This window comes from Erithacus rubecula (assembly GCF_903797595.1).
Source record: "Erithacus rubecula genome assembly, contig: SUPER_Z_unloc_1, whole genome shotgun sequence".
Lineage (NCBI taxonomy): Eukaryota > Metazoa > Chordata > Aves > Passeriformes > Muscicapidae > Erithacus > Erithacus rubecula.
Genome location: NW_027635590.1, coordinates 503,759 through 517,383, shown reverse-complemented (window position 1 = coordinate 517,383; position 13,625 = coordinate 503,759). Strand labels below are relative to the sequence as shown.

The window sequence follows — 13,625 nt, the reverse complement described above, 5'->3', positions numbered from 1 at the left end:
GTGACTACCATGTTTCCAGGTTACTAAGCTCAGCACATTGGCTCTAAGCTCACCCATGGTGAAACTTAAGAGACCTTCCCAGGCAATGAAACCCGGCTAAGAGACAGCAGTGAAATATTGCTCACAAATTGAGTTCAGTGTGATCACAAGAGATGTCCCGTACAAATACAGAAAACTCATCACCACTTCCAAGTTTCTTTACATTCAACAGTCAACAACACATCTACTTCACACAGGCAGGAAAGGACTTAAAACAAATTTGGAAAGTCTGAACAATGAACTCAGTAGAAGATTTGAAAGGATTTTCTAGAATCAAGTCCTAATTGTGCAAATCATCTCTTGAGAACTTACTTTGAAAGACTCCAGCATTATGATTTGTGAAGTTCTAACAGAATTGGTTTTTTTTACTTAAATGTACATTAGTTTGCATTTATGAGACTTGCCAGACCACTAGAGGTTCAGGGACACCCATCTAAAATAGCACCAAACAAACAGCAGAAACATTCTGTTCTCAAGCCTTCACTGTTTTATTCTATTGTAGGTGTTGTCATGAACCTGTATATGTAATCTGGGGCCCTAAAAGCAAGAATTAAAAATATTACCAGTAGAGACATAAAATACCAACTCTTTTTCCCAGCTGTGCTTATATGAGCAAATTATTCTGTTCTAATAAACAAGTCAGTGGTGTGTAAATCTGTTTACAAGGCACCGAAGGCAAAAAATATGTACTTTAGTTGGGCTCAAACAGCTAAACAACAGCTATGTTATAGCGGCATTATAATCTCCCCAAAGCATTATGGGATAACATGAAATCATTCTTCTGCAAGAGAAGGATAAATAACACTTCAATACAAATATCTTCTCCTGTATTGGGCAGGTCAAACAATAGAGTTAATGATCCAGATTCAGGAAAAGGAGGCAGTTTAAGAACATCCCAAAGAATTGCTGTCCCACTCACAGTCTTCTATTTCTTGTTTTTTTGCGCAAGTTTCTTTTTTTGATTTTTAAGGCAAGAGTCTTGCAGCTTGGGTCCTCCTGTGTTTCAATGACGCATTATCTTATGCAAAGTCAAAGTCAGTAGTGGGAGGAAGAGAGAATGGGAAAGCTGGTGAGCGCTGCTGGTGTCTGTGCCAGTGTGATGGGACCGCCCGTGGCCCCGTGGCTGGGGCTCGACCGTGATGTAGCCATTAATGATGCGGATCCGGGGAGGGGGATCAGTAGCACTGCAAGGCAAGAGGAGAACATCAGTCCTGATCCAGCCCACAACTGCCCAACAGCCACACTGCAGGAGGTGCTCAGCCTCTGTGATCCACTGCCAGTTTTTCTGGGTCTCTTGTACAAGTCACACACTGATCAAAAGTCTGTGCCTCCTAAATTGCAGAGTGCTGTCTCGTCCCTTCCTCACACATGTGGACACTTCCCACACCAAGCACAAGGTGCTACCCAGCCAAACTGCAAAGTAGACTTGAGGGGGAACAGTGAAGAGACTGAGGAGAGTGATGACAGCACCAAAATACCTGCCCTGCTTCAAGTCTACCCGGACTGCCCATTGCTCCCATACAGTCAGGCAGGTGGCTAAGATGACCATATTCCTAGCCCCTGCCAGCTAAGAAGAAAATAGATAAGAACAAACCAAGTGTTGCTGCAGAGAAGCATCCCTGCAGGGGCACTTGCTGAGCACAGCTGGAGTGAGGCACCTGTTTTCTGAGTACATCTACCTCAGCCATGCTTCCTGCACCTTGGTGTGGACTCACCTTGCTTCTACACTATATGATCTCTTCTACAGGTCAGGAATTAAAAATGTTTACATGATGTACTTTAAGCAGAGGAAGAATGGCTTCCAGAAACACATCCTGGATCACCACATTCCAGAGTACCTCCCAGAGGTAGAGAGCACTCTGATATTGTGATGAACAACAACTGAATTAGAGTGTACATGAGGTGAGCTCCCATATAGCAATACATTATGGAGGAGAGAAATTTCTATGCTCCAGGCTGCTAAAGCCAACTGACCTGAATTTGGGGAGATCACACACCACAGCAGGCCAAGAGCCAGAAGGGTCAGATTCTACACAGGCTGTTGTTCTCTTTGGCAATGGACTGAAAACCAAGGCTTAACCCCACAGCTGTGCCACTGACATATCCCCAGGACACATGGTGCTCTGTAGAACCTGAAGACAAATCTGGACAAAACTAAAAGCAAGTCACCTGGCAAATAAAATAACCAAGTAACTTCTTCTGCACCCAATCCCCAGCTGCTGTGCATCATCCTTATCTTATTTCAGCCCACTAAGCAAAAGTGCTTTGAGAAATGGAAGGCAATTACTATCCTTTTTAAAAACACTTTACTCTCCCTTACCCAAAGGGCTCTCCAGAAGATCTAAACAATAGCCGGGAGAAGCCAGCTGGCAGCACATCAAGGAAATAGAGCTGCTAACTGATGCATACAGGGCCATGAACCAAGGCCATTCAGACAAGTCCACTGCAACTCTACTAAATCACTCGAGCTGCACCTTTCACATTTTTAGGCTCACAGGAGAAATCACAGAATTATGTAGGTTGGAAAAGACCTGAAAGGTCATCAAGCCCATCTGTAACCCTGAGAGCTGTGAATGGCCCTATCGATAAGGCACCCAACAGCTTTACCTGTGTCTGCACACCCAGAGGCACTGGATTTCCCTGGGAAGGGATGTGCCGCGAGGTGGGGCTGTCAGCTCAGCCCAGCCCAGCCCAGCCCAGCCCGGGCTTTACGGGTGGGTCTCCTGCCGGAGGGACAGCTGCCATCCCTGTGGATGGATGCCCTACGGGCACAGCAATCTCCCAGCCATCATTTGTGTTTGCCATGCAACATCTCCATCTCCAGACGTCTAAGCTCTTCTCTGCTGCTAAGGAGTCGGCTCTACAAAGCATCTGTCATTTAGCACTGGGGTAATTTTCTAGCACAAAGGATGATTTAAACAGTAGGGGAAGAAAGAAAACATAAAAAGAAGAAAAGCAGCATTTGCTGCTCCCATACTTATGCAGTAGTTTCCTAGGCTGCCATCATTTGCTTTGTTTTTGCCTCACTACTGCCTGGAAGTACTTGAAATCTAGTATGCAGCCCTAATGTGCCTTCAAAAGAAAGACAAAAACAAATGTGATCAACACTGGATTTGCAGTATTGGTGAATCTTTGACTGTGTGTATGTCTGTCAGAGGACATGGCACAAGAGCATTTGTCTCCCTATGTCTCCCAAATACTTATACTAAGGTTGAAGGAAGGAGAAGACAAGGGAATGGGGTCTAAAAAATATGACAATAGCTGAATGCCTCAAGCAGAACAGCTGCTGCAGTCACCTGTGGCCAGCCTGAGCCATGTATCACTCATACCACTGGTACAATTAGGACCCAGGGAACTGACAGGAAAGGCATAAGAGAATCCTGAACTCAGTAAATGGGGAGCAGAAAGTAGTATTCTTCAGAGGGGAAAAAACCCAAATAATGTACAGGCTTTGTTTCAAGAGCTGCTGGACTTCTCTCCATCATCCCAATCTGACTGGTTGTTTATGGTATCACAAAAATTTAATGCCTTCAACCTGAGTTGGCAGAATTACAAACACATAAAGGACAGAAGAAAGATGATTTGGAAATGTGTGATATTTATCTGACAGGAGGGAAACATTAAGGTATACATTCAGCCACAAGCCTAAGTATAGGTAGAGAGAAATTGGCTTTTTGGGGTTTTTTTGGTGATTGTTTTTTTGGTTTCTGTAGCTCTTGTAGGTAATTAAGCTTTTCTGCATGGAAAGTAAGGGTTATGTGTGAACCTCTACCCCGCAATACACAATTTTTTTAATATAAACTCTGCCATCCGTTAGGCTGTCATGCTTTTTCATACCGAAAGAGACTAAAAATACTGCATGAACATTGCCCAGGTGCAAGGAGAACATATGCCAGGAATGACAGTTTCATCATATGCAGCAACTTTTGGATAGTAGTCCAAGGCTTTGATCTACACCATCTACTACTGGACCCAGCCTTGCATGAAAGAGAGGACTGCCATATGCTCACAATCCCTCAAATCCAAATGCAGAATGATCTAGACAAGGCTTCCACTTGTTTTATGTCTAGTTTTCCTCAAATCTAACTATGCAAAGGAAAATAAAAAAAGAAAGCTTTTTTTTTTTTTTTGCCACTAAAAGCACAAGAAGCTTTGTGCAAATGCTTCAGAAAGAATCACAGCAGTTGAGAAGGTCAGATCCTGTCCACAGGGTAGACATATCCTGCAGAATTCTGAGGGTCTGTATTAAACCATCTAAGTTGAAGTCCAGTTTGCATGACAAGCCATCCTCCCCCTCCCCAGCCATTATCTACCTTTCTTCAAGGCGAACCCAGAGGTCATTAAATTGTCGCAGTCTTTGCTTCTTCTGCTGCTTTTTCTTCTTCTTTTTGTACTTTCTGTCTGCTTTCACGAGCACATCAATGCTGTCAGGGAATAGCAGGTGAGGCAGGATCTCTTCCTCCTCCTCTTCTTCCTCCTTCTGGGGGTGCAGTGGGAGCTCATGGGACATGACATAGGGACTGTGTGATGATGAAAAGGCTGACAAGGTTTTGGGGGACCTTCGGCTGGAAGAAAGAACACAGAACACATTTAAAATGGCTTTGAGGCAAAATCCTGTAACAGATACAATCAAGACATACATTTAAAGTAGATGTTTCTCCCTGGATGCTCATTTCTCTGCCTTGTACGCCTGCTCCCTCTTCCTTAAGTCAATATTGATTTTGTGATCAAAATAGTGCTCTCCAGGAAAAAAAAAAAAAAAAAAAAGAAAAAAAAAGAAAAAAAAAAGAGGAAAAAAAAAAAAAAAGAAAAAAAAAAAAAAAAAAAAGAAAAAAAAAGAAAAAAAAAGAAAAAAAAAGAAAAGAAAAAAATAATTGGAAAAGAGGCAGTCCATAACGGAGAAAAGAATGCAGTCTGGTAAGGGTGGAGTAACTCTTGGTAATATGCTGGCATCCCTAGAAAGAGACAAAAATGGAATAATTTCTAAGTCAGAGTCAAACAACATTCCTCTAGTCTGATGTGCTGCAGAACACAGACCAGATTATTCCTTTCAATATTCATGCCCAGAGTGAACTATCTTGGGGGACAAGGGGAAGGGGTAAACAAAGCAACTAAAGCACCAGCTGATGAAACCAGCTCTGGATCAGCAACTCTCACTGGTGGAGAAGGTAAGAAACAAGCTAGCCTACAGACTACGGTCATGGCTATAGAAACACATCTTGAAAATCACCACCTTGGAAAGGAAATGCTTAGCATACCATTGACAGTAACCTGGTTGCATGCTGGACCCTGACAAGGCTGAAGTTCTCAATGACCTCTACATCTCAGTGTTCAATGGCAAGTGCTCCAGCCAAGCTGCCCAGCTCAGGGAAGGCAAATGGGAGCATGAAGATCCTAAGCACAGTGTAGGAAAGAATCGGGTTTGAGACCATCTAAGGAGCCTGAATGTGCATGGGGCCTGATGAGACTCTTCTGTGGGTTCTAAGGAAGCTGGCAGAGAAGTCGGTAAGCCACTATCAATTATTTTCAAAAACTTGTGGCATTCAGGTAAAACCCCGAATAGCTGGAAAAAGGGAAATATAACTCTTGTTTTTAAAAATAAGAAAGTAAAAGTCTCACCTCTGTGTCAGACAAGATCATGGAGCAGATTTTCCTGAAAACTATGCTAAAACAAACAAGGAAAACAAAGAGGTGGTTGGTAACAGCCAACACAGTTTTACCCAGGGCAAACAATGCTTGTTAAATTTTATTATCTTCTCAGATGGGCCTGCAGCATTGATGGATGTGGCAGAGTAACTGCCATTGTCTGTCTGGAGTTAGGCAAAGCATTTGACACAGTCCCAGACTACAGCCGTGTCTCCAAACTAGATAGACATAGATTTGATGGATAGATTGCCTGGTGGATAAAGAACCGGCTGGATGGCCACATGCAAAAAATTGTGGTCAATAGTTCCTTGTCCACATGAAAACCAGTGAGAGGTGGTCTCCCTCCAGGATCAGTACTGGGGCCAACACTGTTCAACACCTCAGTCAGTGACACAGACAATGGGATCAAGGGCACCCTCAGCAGGTTTGGCACCAACACCAAGCTCTGTGGAGCAGTCACCTTGCTGGCAGGAAGCCATGCCATCCAGAGGGACCTGGACAGGCTGGAGAGGTGGGGCTGTGCAAACCTCTGAAGGACAAGTGCAAGGTCCTGTACCTGAGCTGTGGCAATCCCAGACACAGCTGCAAGTTGAGTGGAGAACTGAGTGACAGCAGCTCTGAGGAGAAGGACTTGGGGGTGATGGTTGATGAAAATGCAACATGACCCAGCCATGAGCACCCACAGCCCTGAAAGGCAATGGGATCCTGGGCCGCACCCAAAGCAGCGTGGGCAGCAGGGGAGGGGGGGGATTCTGCCCCTCTGGTCTGGTGAGACCCCACCTGGAACCCTGCACCCAGCTCTGGGGTCCTCAGCATAAGAAGGAATAAGAAGGAAAAAAAGAAATCAGAAGGAAAAAAAATAAGAAGGAATAAGAAGAAAGAGCAAGTTCAGAGGGGGGCCACAACATTAATAAGGGGACTGGAGCACCTCCTCACTGAAAACAGACTGAGAAAGCTAGGACAGTTCATTCTGGAGAAGAGAAGAATGTGTAGAGACCTCATAGCAACTTTCCAGTATCTGGGGGGGGGTCCTACGGGGAAGCTGGAGAGGGTCTCTGTCACGAATTGTAGTGACATGAGTAAGAGACACAATCTAAAGTAAGGATGAATTTAGGGCAGGTATTGGGAAGAAATTCTGTACTGTGAGGGTGGCAAAATACTGGAAGCAGTTCCCCAGAGAGGCTGTGGTTCCCCAATCCTGGCACTTTTCAAAACCAGGTTGCAGAAGACCTTGAGCAAGCTGGTATAGTGGGAGGCGTACCTGCCTATGGCAGGGGGATTAGGACAAGATGATCTTTTAAGTCCTTTCCAAACCCTTAACATTCTATGATTCTGTGAGGAATCCTTTGGGCCATCTAGTGCACATCAATTAAAAGCAGATTAGATTTGGCACCATCAAGTTCACTCCCTTCTCATTTACTTTTTGATGAAGGCAGATGGTACAAAGAGGTGAATGCACAGCCTTTACAAAACATCACATCAGAGGACATGTCTGACACGTAAGAGACCAGAACTCAACACACCACTGTGGCACTGGCTTCTAGTGTTGATCTGCAAAAGGGTGCAATGCTGTCCTGCCACTCAGATAAAGTACCACAAGGAGCACGAAATAGTCATTGTCTTAGTGGGTTTTAAGGACAAGTATGGAGGTCTGCACGAAGGGGAGGAAACCGAGAAATTGCATCTCTCATAAGCAGAGCCAAGATTTGCACATATTTATATATCAAGTAATGAGGGAGGGGGATATCCTGTGGATCCCCACAGGATCCAGCTGCCCAGATCCTGCGTTAGGCTGGCAGCATTACTGGGAATTTCAAATGAGCTCCAACAAGTGAGATGTCACTGAGACTATGTGCATGTACAAGCTGTTTTAAAATACAAATCTTAGAAACACAAAGATGAGCTCCCAGAAACAGCTCTCAGGACTATGCCTACTCAGCTTTCTGTGTAAGTGATAAATTGGAATAAACAACAATCAGCTCCACCCTGATTGCTGAAGCTCTGTCTCTTTATTCTTAGAGCAAGCAACGTCTCATCTATACTCTAAGGCAGGCAGTCTGGAGTCCTATCCACTTGCAGCTTTGCTGGCCCACATTTCTCATTGTCTGGAACAATTTTTCCTCTTTTTTATGAGCATCTTGGATAAAACCACAAATTCAAACCACTCTGTACACACAGAACCTAGTAGGAATATCTGACTGATCTTTATGGCCACTTCATGAAGAGAAAAGATGCAACAGTCTTCTGTAAAAAAGTGCAGACTGGCTTGGGCTGAAATTCAGAAAACCACAGACTAAGCAGAACCTGCCTTTAATCAATGAAACTTTCCCAGAACTGTGCTCCTTTTCTTAGCTTCCAATGGCATGAAAAGGAGGTGATCTGGAATGAGACGTTTCAGCATGGGTGCATTTTTCAAGCTAGCCCATCACTGTAAGCTCACTTATTTGATAGCAAATGGAGAGTAGTTCCTGGAGAAGGGGAAATGAAATTGTGGACTTGAACACTGAGAGAGTAGATGGAAAACAAAGATAATTTATCTAATTTGCTGCAAGGAAAATCAGAGTGATCACATATTGAAGTTTATAGTAGAGAGTCTGCCACAGAATAGACGTTGGGTTATCAATCTCATTAAAAATCATTATGGTGTCAAAGTCAGTCACACTTTATCACCTCCAAACTGTCATGACCCTGCAGCTCTCCTCCTCAGCTGCTTCACGTCACCCACTCTAACTCTGCCTTACAGAGCAACGATCTCTCATTAGCTCTCTCCAGCGACCTGATTTAATCTGTTCCAAGGTCTTCTGCCTGTGTTTCCCATTTCCACCATTTCTCTTCACTTATTTTGTTCCTTAACTAAGTCATGGAGTGGGCAGCATCCCACCCCTGTGGATTACAGTGCCATGTGCCTGCAGCTCTCCCTACTGAACCCATGGCCACACCATGCTGGAGCTCAGCACTGCTACAGGTAGAAGATGACCTGCTTCCTGCATGGCCAGACACTTATTCGGACAGATGCTGCCTCAGGCACATCCACATACCAAACCTCTTTTGCAAGGCTTCCTGCGGGACATTATTTTAGAGAACACTAGAAAAGGCACACAGATTCAAAAGCCTGTCCTTCTTCCCCCGAGGCCAATTCCCTCGCCCATCACAGCAGCTAAGGGAGAGTCCACAAGCACCTTAACTGGGGCTGTGGTTGTGTTGAATATTTTATGATATGCAACTACATTCTAAAATCAGGAACAACAGTTAAAGACCAAAGTGAGTCAGAAAGAGCTCGACTGAAATTGTGGTACTATTTATAAGCCGCCCTTTGCCATACTGCCTGCTTGGAGCACCTATTTTGCCTTGCGTGTCTGGGAGACGCCAGGAGAAAGAACCTTTCTGTCTCCCAGACTTGGAGCATCCACCCCATTTGCTCTGCAGATGGAAGGTACACCTCAGGCAGCCCTGCTTGCTACAGGAAAATGAGCATGATTCTCCTGTCTATTTACTGGTTCCTACCTATAAGTATCTACAACATATATACATCACAAGGGATGTTTTGTTTAGCCAGAGCACAGGAACCAGCAGACTGTGCTGCTACAGCAAAATGGCATGTTGCAGGGAAAGGAGATGATTGCAGACTTCCTCCTCCTTGTATTGTTGAACCTCTCAACTAATATCTCTACTGTGTCTGACACTAGAGCAGTCTTCAGCATTTAAATTCTCTGTTTCAGTCTAACTACTTGCATTTTTATCCTGTCTCAATTACATTAGTGAAATATTCCAAAAATACTGACTGGACTGTGTGCAGCACTATAAGACAACAGCTGGATACAGTTCCACATTTATGTGATCAACACTGGGTTTACTGTCATAGACTGCTCTGCTATTTGCTCCTAGAACAAGCCCAGGATAGCAATCAAGGAAATCTTCCTTCCAAGCCCTAGGACTCTGACACACTCGGCACAGGTCCTTTCCCTCACCTTACATGCTCTTTTCCTTTGAACCTATATTTTTCTTAAAATGTATTTCATATTTTTAAATCTGTTTTCAAGTCATCCAGAAATGTTAAGAATGACGTGCTGTCTTCTTACTCAGGTTTAATACCAAGACTCCAGGAAAGATGTTCTGTCCAATAGTCCTAATAAGAGGTTTAAGATGCAACTGACGCCAAACTGAGGGCTACTCAAGTAAACTACTCCAAGCAACCTTGATACCAACCTTCCTGATAAGTGAAAACCTACCTCTCCTTTCTTCAGCTCTCCGCCCTTACAGTTACATCTCTGCAGAGCAGTACCAGATCTCATTTATTCTCAAGCACCTATTAAGCTATCTTTCTTTAAACTTGAAGAAGCTGTTGCAGCTGTTTTTAGGAATACCTAAGCTAAGAATTAAAAAGCAACATGAAAGTATCAGTGCAAGCTCTTTGTGGTTTTTTTTGTTTGTTTATCATCCCTGTAAACACTGATACACTGGTTTTTCTAGCACAACTCAAGTGTCGTGGAATCCTTAAGTCTTTTGCTTAAGCACAGTAGTTTTCATTGTCAGACTACCTGCCCACTGGTAGAAAATGAGTTAGGGACTGGCATTCATATAATCATGGGCTAAGTCTTGGATCAGTTTTTTTCAGTACATGTAGAGTTAATGATGTATGTCCATGCCAAGAATCATTGCAAAAAAACAAACTGCCAGAATTTTAATCTCATGTTTTTAGACAACAGCAAAGGTGGTATAAAGAGAAAGATGAAGCAATCAGAGTATGAGAAAAACAGCTGTTGCTAATTTGCACCACATCAGGAGAGCCTTTGGGACAGACCACGACTCAACACTGCACCCTCAGCACAAATCCTATCAAAAATTGGTAGTCCTGTCTGTGAGTCCCACATCAGAAATGTGGGGGAGGAGGGACAGAGATGGGACAGTAAACAGGGACATTGCCTGGTACAGAAGATAAAAGGGAAACAGTGCCATAACTGGGACCAATTTCCAGTTTTCTCCTTGGTGGTTTTTTAGGAGTGAAGAGTGACTATATCTGACAGTTACATGTTAGATAAGTCTGGAGAATAGGAAAGCAAAGATTGCAGACCCTAGTCTGGTGGCAAGAATTCCAGGAAAAGGTGAGTCAAAGCACAAGTAATTCTCAGCAGAGAGTGAAGGAGGAGATTATCTGGCATTCTGTAGTTACTGAAAACATGGAGGTGGATAAAAGCATCCAGTGAGAGATAAAAAGCAGCAGAAAGGGTATATCCCAAAGGACTGCTGCCGGATGAACCAGAACAACAAGTACTTTAGCTTAAAAATGCAGAAGAAAGCAGGGGACACGAGAGCAATCAGTCATAGAGACAGCTTGTAAAGACTGGGCAATCAGATGCTAGTCTGGGAGAGAGTAAACAGAAAGAATAAAAAACAGCAGCATAAAAGAAGGGGATTATCACAAGGCAGGGCAGTCAAGCACATAAAAGAGAGAAAAGAGGAACCTGGAAGCCTGTGTGGTACGAGACAGCATCTAGATCTGATGAACCAAGCATGCACACTCTACGTCTGTTCACTTAAGTTAAAAACTTGTAAGGGTGAAAATTTGTTAGCAACAACAATAAAACAATTTTAAAAATACAAGACAAAAAACCCCCAAAACAGAAAAAAAAACCAAACCAAAAAAAACCCAAAAAAAACCACTGCAAAACCAACAGCAACAACAAACCAACAAACCTAACAGTCCCAACCCCAACAACAATACCCAAAGAATAAAAAAAAAACCAAACCAAAACAAAAAAACCCCAACAACAAACAATCAAACAAAAAAAAACAAAAATCAAAACAAAACCAAATAAAATCTCCTTTCCAAACTATCTCATGGAAGAGAAAAGCCAGCTGCTGGGAAGGAGAGAAAAAGCCCAACTCGCTCTTATCCAGCCACCATTCCTACTTCATAATTACTTAGAAACCCACCCCACAATGGCTGCTCAGCTAGTTAAAAACATGCATTACTTGTTGATGGCTTGTCCAGCTGGAGTGTGTTCTACCTCGTACCCTTCTCTCCTCAAAACATCAATCACTGTGTTGTTGCCCATGAAGTGACCTGCAGTTAAAAGAAAAATGAAATCAGAACTCACCAACCACATGGAAAGAGGGAGAAGAACAACAAGGTTCTTCCTCATCACAGGAGGTGTGCCACACTCAAGGCAGGCAGGGCTTTATCACTCCCCATCAACATGCACCAGAAACACAGGATCTCTAATGAGTGATTGCTGAGCTTTCCCAAGGTCACTTCAATTACTACATACTGCCTTTCTGAAATGCAGATGTGATTGCAATTACTCTGGTCCATCAGATTGTTGCATAATGGGCTGCCCAGGGAGGTGATGGAGTCACTATCCCTGGAACCATTTAAGGAAAAACTAGATGCTTAGTGCCATGGTCTAGTTGGCATGGTGGTGATTGGTCAAAGGTTGTAGTTAGGTTGAAAAAGACCTCTGAGATTACTAACTAACTCTGTGATTATCAGGCCATTGCGGATTACTTGAGGGAGTAAGAGATGAAGTTTGGACACCCCTGTGCAACAGCAGCAGTGAGTCTACCGCTGGTGGTGATGTAAAGAAGGTCAGAATACAGCCACATATTCTCCAGCATCATAAAGACACAGAGCTGTTGCTCAATATTACTAACAATTTTTAAATTTTTAAAATGATCCAACTGCAAAGAACAAAAAATCACTTTGGAAGCCAGTGGCATAGATCAACCTCTTTCATTTCTTCATTATTATGCCACTGGGACCAGAAACCTGACCTCAGCCATCTTGATAAAAGGACTTAGTCTTAGAAAGTCTTACATAGTTGTGCCCTAATTCTGTGATTTACACCTCCGCTCCATTCTCAGACAGGTTTTGTGGCTGGTAAAACTGAATTTTGGCATCATAATGACTAAACAACTCAAAGGCTGCAGGAGCTTTCCTTACTGTATGTTCTGCTCATAGAATGTCTTCCACCATCATTTTAACATGTCATGAGACCAGAATGCTGAGAAGCAGAAAAAAGAGAGAACATAGAGAGGAACAAAGGCCTTGCACATTCCCTCATAGATACAGCTTCCATAAAACATTTCTTCAGTAAACAGCCTACATAAATTAAAATTGGCCTTTGGCAAATTACTCATTAGAGTGATCCCTTGCCTCTGCAGATGTACACAGTGCTTAAACTGATAAGTAAATCCAGAAAAACACACTGATAATAGGGTTCATAAATGCATGGCAATAGAACCAACAGAATTATTAGCCAGGGAAAGCAAGAAGTTATAAAGAGAATTCCAACAATGCTGAGAGTATCAAGAGACTAAACATCAATGATTAATGACTTTTCATTCCAAACAGGATCGAATGAACAGGAGCACAGAAATTGCAGTTCCTCATGCCACAACAGCGAAGTGCTTATGATACACTAGCTTAAGGCATGAGTTGGATGGTACCATTAGAGCACAATATGAACTTTCCCCCAGAGCCTAAGAGCATAAACCAATCTGGCTCAAATGAAACCTTTCAGCTGACCACTGCAATGCACACCCATTGGGTACCATATTTTTTCACACAGTAATTGGATTTTGCCCCACCTCCTCAGATTAAACTCTGTCTACAGAAGGAGTAAAGCTTATGTACCATTATGTTGACCTAGCCTAATAGTGCTGGTATCTGTTGCTTCCCAATGGCTCAGCTCCAGGTACTGTTAACCAAGAACTCCTTCATGTCAGCAAAAAAGACCGGTTGCAGCAGGGAACAGGAATGACTGTAATGAAATACTGTAAATGAGTAAAATCAGCTACTGTGTAACAAACACTAGGTACATAACATGCCAGACCCACTTTCTATCTCTCACCTTTAACACAAAGGAGAGTTTCGCATAAAGAGAAGGGGAGAGAGATTCAATCCTCCTCCCCTGCCTCCACAGAGCAAAGGAAAGAGTGCC

The 13,625-nt window shown here is 43.2% G+C and overlaps 1 protein-coding gene across 1 annotated transcript in view; it reads right to left on the bottom strand.

The window, feature by feature from the left end:
* Window positions 1-988: 988 nt before the first annotated feature.
* TRABD2A (TraB domain containing 2A) overlaps window positions 989-13,625 on the bottom strand; it is a 76,815-nt gene continuing 64,178 nt past the window's right edge. Inside the window, exons 5-7 of the mRNA XM_079330838.1 lie at window positions 11,659-11,749; window positions 4,353-4,604; window positions 989-1,223 (exon numbers count right to left, since the gene is read on the bottom strand). Coding sequence (XP_079186964.1) covers window positions 1,043-1,223; window positions 4,353-4,604; window positions 11,659-11,749 — 524 coding nt within the window. The 3' untranslated portion in view covers window positions 989-1,042. The remainder of the gene's footprint in view (window positions 1,224-4,352; window positions 4,605-11,658; window positions 11,750-13,625) is intronic.